Source organism: Gadus chalcogrammus, chromosome 4 (assembly GCF_026213295.1).
Source record: "Gadus chalcogrammus isolate NIFS_2021 chromosome 4, NIFS_Gcha_1.0, whole genome shotgun sequence".
NCBI classification, from domain to species: domain Eukaryota; kingdom Metazoa; phylum Chordata; class Actinopteri; order Gadiformes; family Gadidae; genus Gadus; species Gadus chalcogrammus.
Genome location: NC_079415.1, coordinates 25,625,132 through 25,642,568, shown reverse-complemented (window position 1 = coordinate 25,642,568; position 17,437 = coordinate 25,625,132). Strand labels below are relative to the sequence as shown.

Genomic DNA, 17,437 nt, shown 5'->3' with positions numbered 1-17,437 from the left:
ACATTATTCCCTTTTCCATGCAGTCAACACAAACTTGTACCATGTACGTTCTGCGACGTTACCAAGTAAAACACGACAATTTACCCAGTAATTAAGCTAAAACTGTACTGTAAAAGGAAGCCTCGTTTGTTTCCATGGTATTACCAGGTTCTTACCATATAATTTGTAATACATTATTCCCTTTTCCATGCAGTCAACACAAACTTGTACCATGTACGTTCTGCGACGTTACCAAGTAAAACACGACAATTTACCCAGTAATTAAGCTGAAACTGTACTGTAAAAGGAAGCCTCGTTTGTTTCCATGGTATTACCAGGTTCTTACCATATAATTTGTAATACATTATTCCCTTTTCCATGCAGTCAACACAAACTTGTACCATGTACGTTCTGCGACGTTACCAAGTAAAACACGACAATTTACCCAGTAATTAAGCTAAAACTGTACTGTAAAAGGAAGCCTCGTTTGTTTCCATGGTATTACCAGGTTCTTACCATATAATTTGTAATACATTATTCCCTTTTCCATGCAGTCAACACAAACTTGTACCATGTACGTTCTGCGACGTTACCAAGTAAAACACGACAATTTACCCAGTAATTAAGCTGAAACTGTACTGTAAAAGGAAGCCTCGTTTGTTTCCATGGTATTACCAGGTTCTTACCATATAATTTGTAATACATTATTCCCTTTTCCATGCAGTCAACACAAACTTGTACCATGTACGTTCTGCGACGTTACCAAGTAAAACACGACAATTTACCCAGTAATTAAGCTGAAACTGTACTGTAAAAGGAAGCCTCGTTTGTTTCCATGGTATTACCAGGCTCTTACCATACAAGTTGTAACTGGTTATTCCCTTTTCCATGCAATCAACACAAACCATATATGTTCTGCAACATCGTTCACCAGTAGTTAAGCACTTTAATTGTTGTTATAAAACCCCAAACCACTATTGATGAAAGACATATTAAAATTAAACAAAATCAAAGGCTTATCTTTCAAACAATGCATATCTCACAAACAGGCACTGAACACTGAAGAAATCGGACAAACAAAAGAGCCGTCCACATCAACTCAATTTAAATGTTACTGATGGTGTTTTCATAAAACACATGACAGTGTTATGGCAAGTGACCACAAGGAAGACTGCTTCAACCTCTACAATTTGAATAAGTGGTGAATGCCATGCAGCAATCTGCCTATGGGAGCATCTTCGTGGTCATTCGCAAACCAATGAGTCCACTCGATGAATGAGAGATGACTCTTTAGTGTCTTCTCTGTGAGGTATCCCTGCAGTCTCCACATCTGGGATTTGAAGGCTGACCAAGACCTGACCAGGTACCTCCAAATCTCCCCTTCAAGAATCAGAAGACAAGAAAATAAACATTAGGACTGTCAATTAATGAACATTTCTAGAACATGTAGAAGTCAAGGATTATTTTGTTTATCAGTTAAGAAAGGATGCTGGTCCTCTGGCCATTGTGTTTGGTCATATTGAAAAGAGAAAAAGGCATAGCCATAAATACAGTTAATAGGACGGGAGGGGACAGGCCGTTAGCTCCGGTTTTAGCCCTTTAGCATCGAGCTAGCGGAGCTTCTGTCATTCAAATAACTCGGACATGTTGTTTAAAACCTATAGCACCCAATTTATTAAAATATCCGGATTTAATCGGGCTCTCTCCCATAAGTACAGTTAATAGGACGGGAAGGGACAGGCTCTGTTGGCCCCGGTTAGCGCGATGCTAAAGAGCAGCTCTACCGGAGCATGCCACCTCAACAGGTGCAAGTTAGCCTCCGGTTTGATATTCGCCGGATATTCGGTTTACCACCCAATCGGATTCATCAACATAAGTGCAATACATTACGGGCTTAGTATGTTGAGGACGGTTTAGGACACTGTATCGCGAAAAATCACAAACACATGTTGTCGCCATCGATGTCTGTGCAACTACGTCATTTACGTTCTCTGGCTGCTACCTGTTTTAGGGACCGTCAACAAGTTACACTCACCGACTGGTGGCAGAGACGTTACCATGGAATTGTTTCTGGAAATAAATCATATAAAATAACATAAAAATCACAAAAAAATACATTTTGTCACCTGATTGTAGTAGTAGTTGCCAATGGTGGGCTGCTACTTACTGCAGGTAACTTTGCTAATATATTGCATTATTGTTAAACGGGATGCAATTAATAATTTCAAATATAGTTTGGTCGATTTTTGTCGAATATTAAACTATTAACTGCATTATGATTAACTATATTGCAATATATTTGTGTGATTCATTTCCTGAAACAATTCCATGGTAACGTCTCTGCCAACAGTAGGTGAGTGTAATTTGTTGACGGTCCCTAAAACAGGTAGCAGCCAGAACGTAAATGACGTTGTTGCACAGACATTGATGGCGACAACATGTGTTTTCGTGATTTTTCGCGATACGGTGTCCTAAACCGTCCTCAACATACTAAGCCCGTAATGTATTGCACTTATGTTGATGAATCCGATTGGGTGGTAAACCGAATATCCGGCGAATATCAAACCGGAGGCTAACTTGCACCTGTTGAGGTGGCATGCTCTGGTAGAGCTGCTCTTTAGCATCGCGCTAACCGGGGCTAACAGAGCCTGTCTCTTCCCGTCCTATTAACTGTACTTATGGGAGAGAGCCCGATTAAATCCGGATATTTTAATAAATTGGGTGTTATAGGTTTTAGACAACATGTCCGAGTTATTTGAATGACAGAAGCTCCGCTAGCTCGATGCTAAAGGGCTAACCGGAGCTAACGGCCTGTCCCCTCCCGTCCTATTAACTGTATTTATGGCTATGCCTTTTTCTCTTTTCAATATGACCAAACACAATGGCCAGAGGACCAGCATCCTTTCTTAACTGATAAACAAAATAATCTTTGAGTTCTACATGTTCTAGAAATGTTCATTAATTGACAGTCCTAATGTTTATTTTCTTGTCTTCTGATTCTTGAAGGGGAGATTTGGGGGTACCTGGTCAGGTCTTGGTCAGCCTTCAAATCCCAGATGTGGAGACTGCAGGGATACCTCAGAGAAGACACTAAAGAGTCATCTCTCATTCATCGAGTGGACTCATTGGTTTGCGAATGACCACAAAGATGCTCCCATAGGCAGATTGCTGCATGGCATTCACCACTTATTCAAATTGTAGAGGTTGAAGCAGTCTTCCTTGTGGTCACTTGCCATAACACTGTCATGTGTTCTATGAAAACACCATCAGTAACATTTAAATTGAGTTGATGTGGACGGCTCTTTTTTTTGGCCAATTTCTTCAGTGTTCAGTGCCTGTTTGTGAGATATGCATTTGTTTGAAAGATAAGCCCTTGATTTTGTTTAATTTTAATATGTCTTTCATCAACAGTGGTTTGGGGTTTTATAATAAAAATTAAAGTGCTTAACTACTGGTGAACGATGTTGCAGAACATATATGGTTTGTGTTGATTGCATGGAAAAGGGAATAACCAGTTACAACTTATATGGTAAGAGCCTGGTAATACCATGGAAACAAACGAGGCTTCCTTTTACAGTACAGTTTCAGCTTAATTACTGGGTAAATTGTCGTATTTTACTTGGTAACCTCGCAGAACGTACATGGTACAAGTTTGTGTTGACTGCATGGAAAAGGGAATAATGTATTACAAATTATATGGTAAGAACCTGGTAATACCATGGAAACAAACGAGGCTTCCTTTTACAGTACAGTTTCAGCTTAATTACTGGGTAAATTGTCGTGTTTTACTTGGTAACGTCGCAGAACGTACATGGTACAAGTTTGTGTTGACTGCATGGAAAAGGGAATTATGTATTACAAATTATATGGTAAGAACCTGGTAATACCATGGAAACAAACGAGGCTTCCTTTTACAGTACAGTTTCAGCTTAATTACTGGGTAAATTGGTGTGTTTTACTTGGTAACGTCGCAGAACGTACATGGTACAAGTTTGTGTTGACTGCATGGAAAAGGGAATAATGTATTACAAATTATATGGTAAGAACCTGGTTATACCATGGAAACAAACAAGGCTTCCTTTTACAGTACAGTTTCAGCTTAATTACTGGGTAAATTGTCGTGTTTTACTTGGTAACGTTGCAGAACGTACATGGTACAAGTTTGTGTTGACTGCATGGAAAAGGGAATAATGTATTACAAATTATATGGTAAGAACCTGGTAATACCATGGAAACAAACGAGGCTTCCTTTTACAGTACAGTTTCAGCTTAATTACTGGGTAAATTGGTGTGTTTTACTTGGTAACGTCGCAGAACGTACATGGTACAAGTTTGTGTTGACTGCATGGAAAAGGGAATAATGTATTACAAATTATATGGTAAGAACCTGGTAATACCATGGAAACAAACGAGGCTTCCTTTTACAGTACAGTTTCAGCTTAATTACTGGGTAAATTGTCGTGTTTTACTTGGTAACGTCGCAGAACGTACATGGTACAAGTTTGTGTTGACTGCATGGAAAAGGGAATAATGTATTACAAATTATATGGTAAGAACCTGGTAATACCATGGAAACAAACTAGGCTTCCTTTTACAGTACAGTTTCAGCTTACTTACTGGGTAAATTGTCGTGTTTTACTTGGTAACGTCGCAGAACGTACATGGTACAAGTTTGTGTTGACTGCATGGACAATGGAATGTATCTATTATAAATGATATGGTAAGAACCTGGTAATACCATGGAAACAAACGGCTTCGTACCCAGTATTTAAGAAGATGTACCATGACACTAGAGGAAAACTTCCTGCAGAGGTTGTTACCAGGTAAGTAATTCCATAGTGGTAAATTGAATAAACCCTTTCTAAATGGGTGTAGCTATGAATAATAACTAAGAAAATGTATTTTATTGGAAAGTACTATGCTAATTTCTAGATAGTACATCATTAAATTTGGGCTGTTACCAACATAAACCTTGGATAATAGGTTTTTCTAAGAATTGGTTGCCTAATTTCCTAGGAAGTACACAATATCGGAGTTATTACCAACCTAAAACAGTTACAACTACACGCTACTTAGTTGAGTTGATGGGTAATAGTGGAGGTTTTACTTGGTACATCAGCTGTAATTCCTCTGTATTTACCTTCTTATTACCAGTGGTAATTACACAGTAATACACTTTAATTTACTGGATAATTCCTCTGTATTTACCTTCTTATTACCAGTGGTAATTACCCAGTAATACACTATGATTTACCATGTATTTACCGGGTAACTACCTCTGTATTTACCTTCTTATTACCAGTGGTAATACACTATGATTTACCATGTATTTACCGGGTAACTACCTCTGTATTTACCTTCTTATTACCAGTGGTAATTACCCAGTAATACACTATAATTTACCATGCAGGTACCGGGTAAATACCTAGTAATTAGGGGACTGTAAAAGGAAGGGTTACCAATATCTTTAAGTAATCTGAACGATATGCCATACTCGGCAATCAATCTCCCACCGATAAAGTGAGGCATCAGTGTCCAATTAATCATCATGTCACATTTTTGCTCTATGTAAAAAGGTGAAAATGGTTGGTATGATAGCCAATGCTGTGTATAGAGCTACATTTTTCATGCTTTCTTCATAAAGTTATTAATCAAACATTAGAACACAGCGTCTACTCACCTACTGCCACTACTTGGAAACCAATTTACTAAATATCTCACCTGTGAGATATAACCAATCCAATTGAAGGAGGTAATGGGTCCTACACACTGAACACACTTGTCCAAGGATGACATGGTAGTGCACACCAGGTGATGTTTTTGACACTGTTGGCAATATTTTATGGTTACATTTGTGCCAGAGATTGAGCAACTAGATATTTCACATTGACATGTTTGTATCTACTAAGTCTGATGAGGGAATCCATAAAATCCAATATCAACATGAGATCCGATTGACTTTTTCACTGTAAAAAGGATCCATTTCACTTGGATGGTTGAACTGATTCTGGGTATTCTCAGTAGTAATCTATAATACATTATAAGAGCAAACGGGTTCAAAATTATCAGTGTTATGCGTCTATTTGTTGGTTTTGTTTAAACCAGAAAGTTACAAATCTGGCAAGTCAAGTCAGCTTTCCAAGAATGAATGTTGTCATTTGACTAATAAGAAAAGTCCTAAAAACAGAAGACAGGATTAAACATACTATGCTGTACTTGTGTATGTATGATATTTGGCAAAATGCTGCAATCATGAATTGTATAAAAATAATTAACACACACAAACCACATGCATATCTAAGCTTTGTCCACCAGGTCAAGATAACAAAAATACAAAAAGATCTAAACATGATTGAAACGTCTTCAATATAAATAGCCTATGCATGTAGAGCAGGAATGTTAGAAGACCTGAGATGGAATAAGTTGCCATTGTGGTGTGTATTTAAAAAAAAATATGGCTTATCCCATGCATATATGGTAATGTCAATGCCAGACCAACCACAGAAAATACTCAGAAAGCAAGTCTTCTTGTGGCAGACATGTTTGCCACAAGATAGCCAGTGAACTAGCCAAAAAGGACCCCCATTATTATACCTAAATTAAGCTTAAATAAAAATATTCTTTAAAACTAGAAAGTGGTCAAAACCTCACCACAAAGTCCAATACATTTTTCAACCTAATATACCTTTTCAACCTTGTGAAGTGGAAGCACTGGACTTCCCTTAATCGCGTCGTTCACAAAATCAAGGGTCTGGTTATTTTTAGTCACCATCTGTAGCAGCTAAACCTAAGAAACAATAAATACAAAGATACTGGGAATGTACCACTAGAGGATATTTGGCCCTTTAATAATAAAAAAATAAACTATGGTAGACGAAGACAAAGGGGAAACGTTGATTTGAACCTCACTGTATACTTTGGTAAGATATTAAGTCAATGCAAAATGTTAAAGAAAAGCATTCTTTCATGAAGACTTACCTCTTCAATATCTTCATTTAGGGATGAGGAATATGTGGCCTTGAACCCTTCTGAGGCACTTCCTCATCAAGACCCTATAAAAGAGGAAAAACGACCATCTTGAGGACAGGATGTTCCCTCTGTAACATCATGTGAAAGGCATCATGGCTGTGTTTCCATGAATGTTTTGTGAGAAACAAATCCCCTCTGGAACTGCTCTACAGTCACTTTACAGGTCAAACGACTACAGTCTGCAGACAAAAACTACAGTCTTCTATCTTATGGTTGACTTATGAGTTCAGTATTGATTATCCCATTGTTTATCTACTGCCAACCCACCTGCTAGAATATACACTCCACCTCAAGGCTTTTTCTCTAAGTGATGTCATGTCTTTATAGTTCTTAGATTTGCTGTGCTTCCTTTTAAATGAGATCATGTCTTGTAATCCACTTTGTAGAGACTTGGTCCCCATTTTCATGTGTAACTGAGAAACGTACCATATACATTAAACTAACGTACAGATCAAATGTGAAGGTGATCCAAGTATTGATTGTGTGGTCATTCTGCACTCCACCTAACGGCAGGACCCTGTAAACACTAAGATCCTCCCAAGTCACATCTGGGTGGGCTACACTGCTCAACACACATACACTCATAATATACTGAGCTGGATGCAGGACCCTGTAAACTCTTTGGTCCTCCCAAGTCACATCTGGGTGGGGTGCACTGCTGGACACAGACACACACTCATAATATTATACAGACTTATGGTTTCAAAAGCATCTGATACAAATTGTTCTTACATACCACTGTCCATATAAACCATAAAAAAGTCAGCTGACTATACACAAACGCAGCATCCATGTTGCACGTTGATAAAGAACTCAAACATTAACTTTTGCACAAGCAACATTAAAAGGTGACATTGACTATTTAGATTTCAGAAGGATGTTCAATACAGCAACACTTACAATCCATATGTTGCTTCAAACGTATTCATACAAATGATGAAACACATTAACTCACTTTATCAAAGGTTTTGGGCAGAACAGTTTTTAGGTAAAAGATCACTGTAAGTATTAAAAAATATTCTAATACTCAGTAGAAGCTGTTTAGTCGTTTTTCGACTATCAACAAAAAATGTGTAACTTTTTTAGTGAATACGTTTTAATGCTATAAAATCATGTTTAACCGTAGGCTAGATGGGCAATATTTGGCATTTATTTGCAGTAGTTTTGGGAGTGCAAGGTGAGTACATTAGGTTTAGGATCATCGCGTAATCTCTTGATCTCGCGTGAATACGGCTGGCTCGCAAGGCAGCGCTACGCTGCCGTTACGCGCCCGGTGGGGATTGACGCAGGGCAGTTCGCAGCCATTTCGCGGGGCATACGCCCCCGGTGGAAATCAGGCGTTAGGTCCGGGGAGCCCAGGTGAGAAGTCAGGTCAATTGTCCGTCTACACCATATTAACACACACACACACACACACACACACACACACACACACACACACACACACACACACACACACACACACACACACACACACACACACACACACACACACACACACACACACACACAGACAGAGGGAAAGCTTGAGAACGTAGCTGCTACTCACAAATAATACAACAAATCAGCCATCTTACCCTCATTATAGGTTAATGATAATCATGTTATCCAGGTGGATAACATAAGGCCAGGTAGCTAATACTTCTGATGAGGGTACTGATGGCATTTATTCATGTTTGTATGTTTAATTGATTACGTTGCTTGAGGTGAGTCTAGAATAGATGGTACTTGTAAATATTGTCTAAGGAAGGCAGCAGTGCGATAGGCTTACACCCATGTTTACCTTTAAGTGTGTGTGTGTGTGTGTGTGTGTGCGTGTGCGTGTGGGCGCTGCAGGTCCGGTGGACCAGTACATGCTGCCCTTTGAGGAGGAGGTGGGCCAGCAGCCGTCACTGGAGGACATCCAGGAGGTGGTGGTGCACAAGAAGCTCCGCCCCCTTCTGCTGGACTGCTGGCACAAGCACCCGGTGAGGCCCCCCCTGCACCTCAGCGACCCATGCTGGGGTCCACATACTGGGTCTGAGGGGCCGGTCAGCGACACACGCTGGGGTCCACGCACCGGGGTCTGAGGGGCCAGTCAGCGACACACGCTGGGGTCCACACACCGGGGTCCACACACTGGGGCCTCTGAGGGATCCACATGCTTGGGTCCACACGCTGGGGCCACACACTGGGGCTTCTGAGGGGTCCACACGCTTGGGTACACACGCTGGGGTCCACACACTTGGGCCTCTGAGGGGCCGGTCAGTACCCACTCTGGGGTCCACACACCTGGGTTTGAGGGGCCGGTCAGCGAGACACACTGGGGTCCATACTCCGGGGTCTGTAGAGAGACCAGTGTGTGCTGGTCTCTCTACAGTTATTATAACCAGTGTATGCCGGTCACTCTACAGTATTATAACCAGTGTGTGCTGGTTCCTCTACAGTACTATAACCAATGTGTGCTGGTCTCTCTACAGTATCATAACCAGTGTGTGCTGGTCTCTACAGTGTTATAACCAGTGTGTGCTGGTCTCTCTACAGTATCATAACCAGTGTGTGCTGGTCTCTCCAGGGCCTGGCCTTGCTGTGTGAGACTATCGAGGACTGCTGGGACCACGAGTCGGAGGCGCGTCTCTCGGCAGGCTGCGTGGAGGAGCGCGTGGGCCAGATGCGGCGCGTGGCCGCGTCCGGTGGCCTGGAGGACATCCTGCCTGTGGTCGCCATGGTGACCAACCTGGACACCGTTCCCAAAGAGTCCAGCATTTGACTCAGACACGACCCAGAGGGGCTGCTTGTGAGGCCGACCCTGCTGGGTGTGCGGCGGTGCACAGCCCCCTCTTTTGTTTTTAGTCCCGGTCACTAACGCCTTGTTTCAGGTAACACCTCCGGGGCTCCGTCCCCAGCGCCCGGCCCTAAGGCTCCACCCCCGACTCCTCCCTCACACCCCGATAGCCGGTCTTCCGATCCGTCCCGTTTGGATCGGAGCGCCCCGAGGAGCTGGACCATTGAGGTGCTAGACCATTGAGGAGCGTTCCCTCGATGGCGTACGTCTGGATTATCAGCGTTTCTTTTTTCCTGGACGACCGTCGCTATTCTCTTATGTTTGACCGAACGAGTGTTCATTTCTATACACACACACACACACACACACACACACACACACACACACACACACACACACACACACACACACACACACACACACACACACACACACACACACAGGGAGTTCTTTAACCAAGTCTTCCGGGAGTCCTGCGATAGATTCCTAGTGACGACCCCTGCATACTTTGGCGGTAGGGATGAATGAAAAACAATAATGTTTGACAATAAGTGAACAAAACAACAAAAAAACAATCATGAGCGACCTCCGTGAGAGGTGGGGTGGATGTACTCTGGAGAAACCGAAGACACCACCGCTACTGATCTGCCAACAGACGATGGCTCTTGAATGTTTTCTAGTGTTTAATGCTGCTGTACATAATGTATTATGGACCCAGTTGTCATGGTAATCAAGCTTATCTCAAGGGGGGGTGAGCGAGGTGGGGGGTTGTTGTGTGTGTCTGTCTGTGTTTCGGGAGCGGGTGGGTAAAACGGGGGGGTAGTGGTCCATTGTTTTCAAGCATAAAGACCATTCAAACCATAAACCTCCTTCAACCAAGGTATACCTCAGTTCAAACGGACACATTCAAGGAAAAGGTAAACAGACAAACGCTCCCGTGGCAACCAGTTTTAAACTGCTCGACAGTGCTCGAAGGCACATGGGTACGAAGGCTTTATCGGTTCCTTTTATTCCTTTCAGTATGAACCAAATACAACACCAGCTGAATGGTCAAAAAATAATTGCCTTTCTCTCGTGGAACGGAGACGCCCGCTTGTTGAAGGTCAAAGTCTGCGTTGTATTTCGGGAAAGCCTGCGTGTTCCGAGGCCTGACGACGCCTTAGTTCGGAACCCGGTACCGCCCCCTCGCCGTTTCTGGTTTCTCATTGGTCAATCCTGGACTGGCATACCCCCTGGCCCTGCCCTCTCCCTGTTAGCCGCGCCCTTCCATGGAGAAAAGACTGGAAGGATCCGTCACATAGAACTAACGGTTTTATTTTTAACCAACGTTTTGCTGGACTTCCCTTTTTCTTCCATTGTTTGTTCTGGTAAAACAACAACACACATTACTTTCTTCTCTCCTTTCGGGATTTCAAGACTTAGACAGCGACTTTTTTTTCCTTTAGATGCTGCTGAATCAAGAACAAAGGACAACTCGACACACTTTGCTCATTGGTTTGTGTCATCTAAGTGGACTTCCGGCCTTTCCCCCACCCCCCCCCCTTGCCAGGTATTATTAGACAATTCAACTAACAAGTTGTGAGATGGTGATATATTTCCAAAGTACCACTTTAGCAGTGACACGCGGTTGTGTGATTTAAGATGGATATTAATATATTCTATGTGTTCTGATTTGAGGCTGTAAAGAGGTGCCAATTTGCCGAAAAAACTAATAAATGCACTTTTCTACTCAAAATCGTAAGCAGAAATGATATTGAGTTCCACTTACAGAGTCGCCATTCATTTAAGCTGTGGTTATGCGTTTTCTTTCAGTGTCATTGTAAGGTCATATTCAGTGTTGTGTTCAGTGTTGTGTTGTGTCAAATCTCTCAGATTGACTGTCCACCGCAGCATCTTGTCTACGCTCTTTGCCTTTTGACAAGTGGGAACAAACTTCCAACCCCCTCTCGACCCTGATCTCTGAGACTCAGTATTTAATTTGCAGTTGTTAGTTTGAGTAGGAGGTATTAAGAAGCTTTTTTTAATGGTTTTTTTTTTTTTACAGAGAACTGCTCATTTGAGGATTAACACGGTCCATTACACTTGTAATGAGGAATCTCTGCTTTTATTGAACTTAATCAGTCGCCCATCAAAGACAAATTAAACCATGCTAATAAAAAATTGAACGCCAGTTCGTAGATGTTTTCCACTGAAAGTAACATGAGAATACAAAAAACACATTTGTTGCAGTTAATGGAATAATATTAATATTATCGTTTGTTCTTATTGAACGACTTAAGTCCTATTTAGTATTGCGGTTTGACTGTGGTTGTGAATTAGATTATGTGTGGTGGCAGGTGACATTGTATTATTTGTTAGGGCTGCGTGTTCGATACCACTGTGACCCCCACTCTTGCAGATCCATGCTTACGACATCAGGAGGATACGGCCGTTCCTAACCCAGAAGGTGACACAGGATCTGGTCCAGACTCATCTCATCCCGCATCTCCAGTACTGCCGATCCCTTCTGGCTGGTTTGCATCAATAAGGTATTTTTCCTCAGCAGCTCATCCAGTTGCTGTTCAACCTACCAAAGATCTCCCACAATACACCACTCCTCCGCCCCCTGCACGAGTACCGGTGTTCGCTTGGATCTGGGGCAAGTCACTGGTACTCGCCTATCGTGCCACGGAAGGCTCTGTTCAATCTTACATCCAGGACAAGGTCAAACCATATGCCCCACCCCGTCCACTATGCTGAACAAAAACTCAATGGTTTACTGTCCCGGCTCCACAACGGTGGAACGAGCTTCCCGCTGACATCAGAGATCGAAAACGCATTGGTTCACTCTGCCTCTTGGCACATGAAAATATTAAGAAACCCTGTTTCTGTATTGTAGCACTTAAGGTTTCCTTACTTAAGGTTTCCGTACTCCAATGATTCTTGCACTCTTTGAATCACATCTTCATTGTTGATAGCAATTATACGTCAGTCGTTTTTGACTAAAGTGTCAGCTAAATAAAAAGGAAGAGACTGTGCAGAAATGGAATATAATATGCATCAGTATTTTTAAATGTTATTGTAAAAGAACCCTAGTGTGCTAACCCTAAGTGTACGGCTACACCAGACGCGGAAATTCACTCGTGCAGAAATAGAACGTTCACCAAGCGGAAATTTTAAATTAACCGGCTACACTGGACGCGTTAAAAATTGGCTCCTTTATCTTTTATGATCTCTTGTGTTTATATATTTTATAAACCACAGTTCATCGGCACCAGTTCATCTGGATCAGAGTAACATGGGTAAGTATTAAGTCTACAGCAACCCGTAAATCAAACTACATTCGTATAACGTTAAATTTGAGCTAGACATAGTTACCAAGCAACCATCAACGGACATTAACCATAAAACATTGATACAAAGTTACGTTGGTAAGTGACCAACTAACTAATTTGATACAAACGAATTAGTTGCAAATGAAATAGCTAGGGTAACCAGCTTCCACGTCAAAGATCAATATAATATTAGTCTGACTAAGTAGGTTTGATATAAGTTATGTAAAACTTCGGTATTGCAGACAGGCTAGTTGCAGACATATTAGCATAGATGAAAAGCTGTGAATAATCTAACCTCTACAGAGTTCTTTTAAACGTATGTTTGTGTGATACTAACTTTTAATTCGTGATTAATTCGTTAATGACAGACAGGCTAGTTGCAGATAGTCTAGCATAAATGACAGATGTGCAATCTAACCACAAGAGAGTTGTTTTACAGTGCCTACAGTGAATAGGAGGAAGGCACTTGCCTTACTTGTTATCCTCCAAAGGATTAAAAAGAGGAAACGGACCTGGGTGACTGCAATCAACCAGCGCAGGCGACAGCAAGGGGTATTTTACAACCTGGCGGAGGAGTTGCGTTTTAACGCTGCAACCCATCGATCGTATTTTCGTATGACACCAACGCAGATGGACCACATCCTGTCAGTGATTGGTGCAGATCTCCAGCGACAGGACACCAATTACAGACTGGCAGTCGAACCCAAGCAAAGACTTGTGGTTACACTGAGGTAGGCCAACACACAAGCTTTTGCCATGATTATTATGGTTTTGGGGAGAGAGCAGGGTGGTCCTCAATGGGCCTCTATTTGGAGGCTCAAGGCCCAGGGGGGCATTGCACCGCCTTTACTTACTCCATCAATTTCAGACAAACTGCATGGGCTTAGGTGTTGACAAGTTACAGAGAAACACGAAGGAAATATTGATTTAAATGGACAAATTTATTGCACTATTAATACACTATAAGTCTGTGTAGTGAGGAATGGGTGAGGGCACAGTACTCTCACCACATTCCCCCCAAGTCTCCTCACTTGGTCTGTACCTCTTTGTCTGTGCATGTGAGGGTGGTGCATATAATAGTTGGGGTTGGCGGCTCTGGTGGGATGGCTGGTGGCTCTGGTGGGATGGCTGGGATGTCTGATCCCATGGCCTAATTAGACCAGGGCCCTGCATCTGGGCCTGCTGGTGCCCTTGGTCCAGATCATGGACACCCTGGAGCCCTTCTAAAAGAGCAATCTTTGCCCTCAGCTTACCCCAGCCACTTAATTTGTTCAGCAAGGGCACCAGACTGAGGGCAAAATGTAACATCTCATCCTCCTCCTGTGGCACACGATGGTGCATGTGCTGTGGAGGCTCCTGGACCATAGCCAGCAGTCTATCCTCCAAAGACTCCAAAGGTGCTGAGGCCCTCTTTCGTGCAGCAGGTCTGCTGTAGGGCTGTTTGATTATGGAAAATAATGATAATCACAATTATTTGAATCAACATTGAAATTACAATTATTTAACACAAATATTTATTAGGTTAGGAAAACAATTGCACAGCCCTACCCTGTTGGTTGAAGAACCAGGTTGAGAATGCTGATCTGGTTGATGGTCATTCTCCTCCCGCACATCCTCTCCATGGCTCAGGTCCAATGCCTCCCAATCTTCAACTTGGTCTAGGTTGCTTCTAGAGCTAAAGCATAAATGACATGCACAATGATTTATAGTCTAGGTAAATGTATGCTGATTCTTAAAATGAGAAAATCTTTTCAGTTATTTTAGAACTTGTGCTATATGTAAAATAGTGTGCTGGGAATCAGTGAGCCATCACTGCCTTTCAGTGTTTGCACTGTACCTCCTGGGTTGAAGGTGGGGAATAAGAAAAGACAGGGCTTGGGTGTATTTCCACTCCTTTTGGGGTCCTGCTGCCGATCCACTCCGTGGTTGTAAACTTTTTTTGGAAAATTGGTCCCTTAGGTCCTTCCAGCGACCTTGGCACTTCACAACTGTTGACATAAATTGCCAGATAATTGAATAACAGATTTTTTTCTTTTAAAGTAACAATAACTGATGTATGTTGTACACCAGTTAACAAATTATATATTTTCCTACAGATTCCTTGCCACCGGAGAGTCTTTCAGGAGTCTGGCTCTTGCCTACAGGCTGGGCAGAAAAACAGTGGCAGACTCCGTTCACATGACCTGTAGGGCAGTTGTCGATCACATGATGGAGACCCAAATGCCGAAACCAACGGAGGAATCATGGACAGCTATCGCAGAGCGCTTTTGGAGAAGATGGCAGTTTCCAAATTGCATTGGGGCCACCGATGGGAAGCACATTCAAATTCAAGCACCCAAAAAATCATGCAGCCAGTTTTTTAATTATAAAAAAACATTTTCAATAATCTTGTTGGCCCTGGTGGATGCGGACTCAAAATTTATAATCATACAAGTTGGCGATTTTGGCCGTGCAAGTGATGGTGGGGTGTTCGCTCATTCAGCACTGGGGAGGGGAATGAGTGAAAAGACTTTGAATGTGCCAGAAGACACCCCCCTGCCTGGTTATGGTCAGCAAGGTGACGTGCCATACATGATGGTAGGGGATGCTGCGTTTCCCTTGAAGCGGTACCTGATGCGACCCTACCCTGGCAGCAACCTGTCAAGGCATAATAGTAACTTTAACTACAGGCTGTCAAGAGCTCGCATGACAGTGGAGTGTGCCTTTGGCATTCTTGCGGCCAGATGGAGGGTTTTTTTGTCATGAATATCCATGCTGCCGTGTCATATAGACATGGTAGTCATGGCAGCATGTGTGCTACATAATTATCTGATCAAGCCTAAGAACAGAGATATGGTAGAGGGTCAAAGGGATGGAGAACATGGTCTGCAAAGTGTCAGACACATGGGGGGTAACAGAGGACCCAGGGAAGCCCTTCAGACTCGGGAGTTCCTCTGTAATTTCTTTGACTCCCCAGAAGGAGCTTTAAATAGTGCACATAATGTGTAAATAATTTTGTAAATAATGTAGTTTAATAGGTTTGGATAACATGATGATCATTGTATATATCTTTTTGTAAATATATATTGATATTTTGTAAATAGATATTGATTATCCATCTCTCTCTCTCTCGCTCTGTCTGTTTCCCTGTCTCTCATCAGACATTCTTGGTTCCAAATGTATGTTGATTAAAACGTTCTTGTTGACACCATGATTCTTTTTAATCTGTTTCCACTTAAAAATACATTCTCAGGATAAGCACTATAGACTAAGTAAAACAATTTTAAAGTAATGCTATAGACATAATGATTTTGAGGAACGTCCACTATTATGAATAATTAGTATTACTATGGTCCAGTTCAATAGCTGCTTATAGTATAGAAGTATAGTATAGAAGTTACTCACCAGTTATGCCAACTGCCTCCGAAACAGCTCTCCATCCGGCATCTCTTTGACGTTTATCCTTATATTTCGGGTCACTGTGGTCGTAAAGCTGTACTCGTTTTTCAACTTCACGAATTAATAAATAATCATCCATTCTTGAACTATCAACTATCGAGGCCTACTTGCTATCTATATACTTACACTGTCTACGTATACTATCTATCTTATACACTCGTCTTCAAACAGAAAAGTAATGTTTTAATCGTTAAAAACGTTAAATCTCCATAGTAACAGCTCTCGGGGGTTTGGGAAATAATCAGATTTATTGCTTCCCTCATTATTCACAGCAAAATATATAATGGTTTTCATTACATTTCATTGCTTTATTACCATACTCTATGTTAAAAGGCCCACGCAAACCTCGCGGAAAATAATAAAAATAGAAACCAGTCTATGTCTTAATTTTCCACGCGGAAATGTCGGCGCGGTACGTTCAGTTTCAGCGTCTGGTGTAGCCACTCTCATTGCTTTCAACGGTTTCGAATTCTGCTGCGTTCATGCCGCGTCCGCAAAGCAAAATTTCCACGTCTGGTGTAGCCGCGGCCTGACCCTCATTAGCTGCCTTGAGGAATTGTGGGACGGCATTATCTCCTTTCTTTTCGTAAAGGATGAGGCCCCTTGATCTGGCTGGCTGACTAAAAAGGCACTGAATTTGGAACTTATAACACAGGAGGTCTGGCTTGCGGACTAAAAAGCATTGTGATCATAAAAGCGTGACCATTTGTCAAAAGCACAAATCTGACAATAAATGGATTTGATCCGACAACCTCTTGCCTACAGAGCAAGCGTCTCTATCGATTAGACCACGGTTATCACAACGTTGTAACTGCATTTACTAATATATATATCTATATGACGCTACAACGAATGCCAAATGAGAGGAGATCTGTGCTGTACTGATTTGGTCTGTTTGTCTTGTTCAGCAATT

General features: G+C 42.0%; 2 protein-coding genes across 4 annotated transcripts in view; one reads left to right on the top strand and one right to left on the bottom strand.

Annotated features, from left to right (window-relative positions):
- Nucleotides 1-10,504, top strand: part of LOC130381763 (activin receptor type-2A-like) — an 82,269-nt gene extending 71,765 nt beyond the window's left edge. For both annotated transcript variants that reach the window (XM_056589520.1, XM_056589519.1), the window contains 2 exons: nt 8,845-8,975; nt 9,563-10,504. In XM_056589520.1, coding sequence (XP_056445495.1) covers nt 8,845-8,975; nt 9,563-9,757 — 326 coding nt within the window. In that variant the 3' untranslated portion in view covers nt 9,758-10,504. The remainder of the gene's footprint in view (nt 1-8,844; nt 8,976-9,562) is intronic.
- Nucleotides 10,505-14,028: 3,524 nt separating this feature from the next.
- LOC130381836 (uncharacterized) lies at nt 14,029-16,677 on the bottom strand. 2 transcript variants are annotated; one of them, XR_008895482.1, is made up of 4 exons: nt 15,181-15,897; nt 14,924-15,074; nt 14,635-14,761; nt 14,029-14,523 (listed from the first exon to the last, which is right to left on the bottom strand). XR_008895482.1 is itself a non-coding variant. In XM_056589623.1 (4 exons), the coding sequence occupies exons 1-4, from the start codon at nt 16,601-16,603 to the stop codon at nt 14,047-14,049; spliced, it is 888 nt and encodes a 295-aa protein (XP_056445598.1). In that variant the 5' UTR covers nt 16,604-16,677; the 3' UTR covers nt 14,029-14,046. The 2 variants fall into 2 exon arrangements, 1 of the variants encoding a protein (XP_056445598.1); XM_056589623.1 differs by lacking the exon at nt 15,181-15,897 and adding an exon at nt 16,471-16,677.
- Nucleotides 16,678-17,437: the final 760 nt, after the last annotated feature.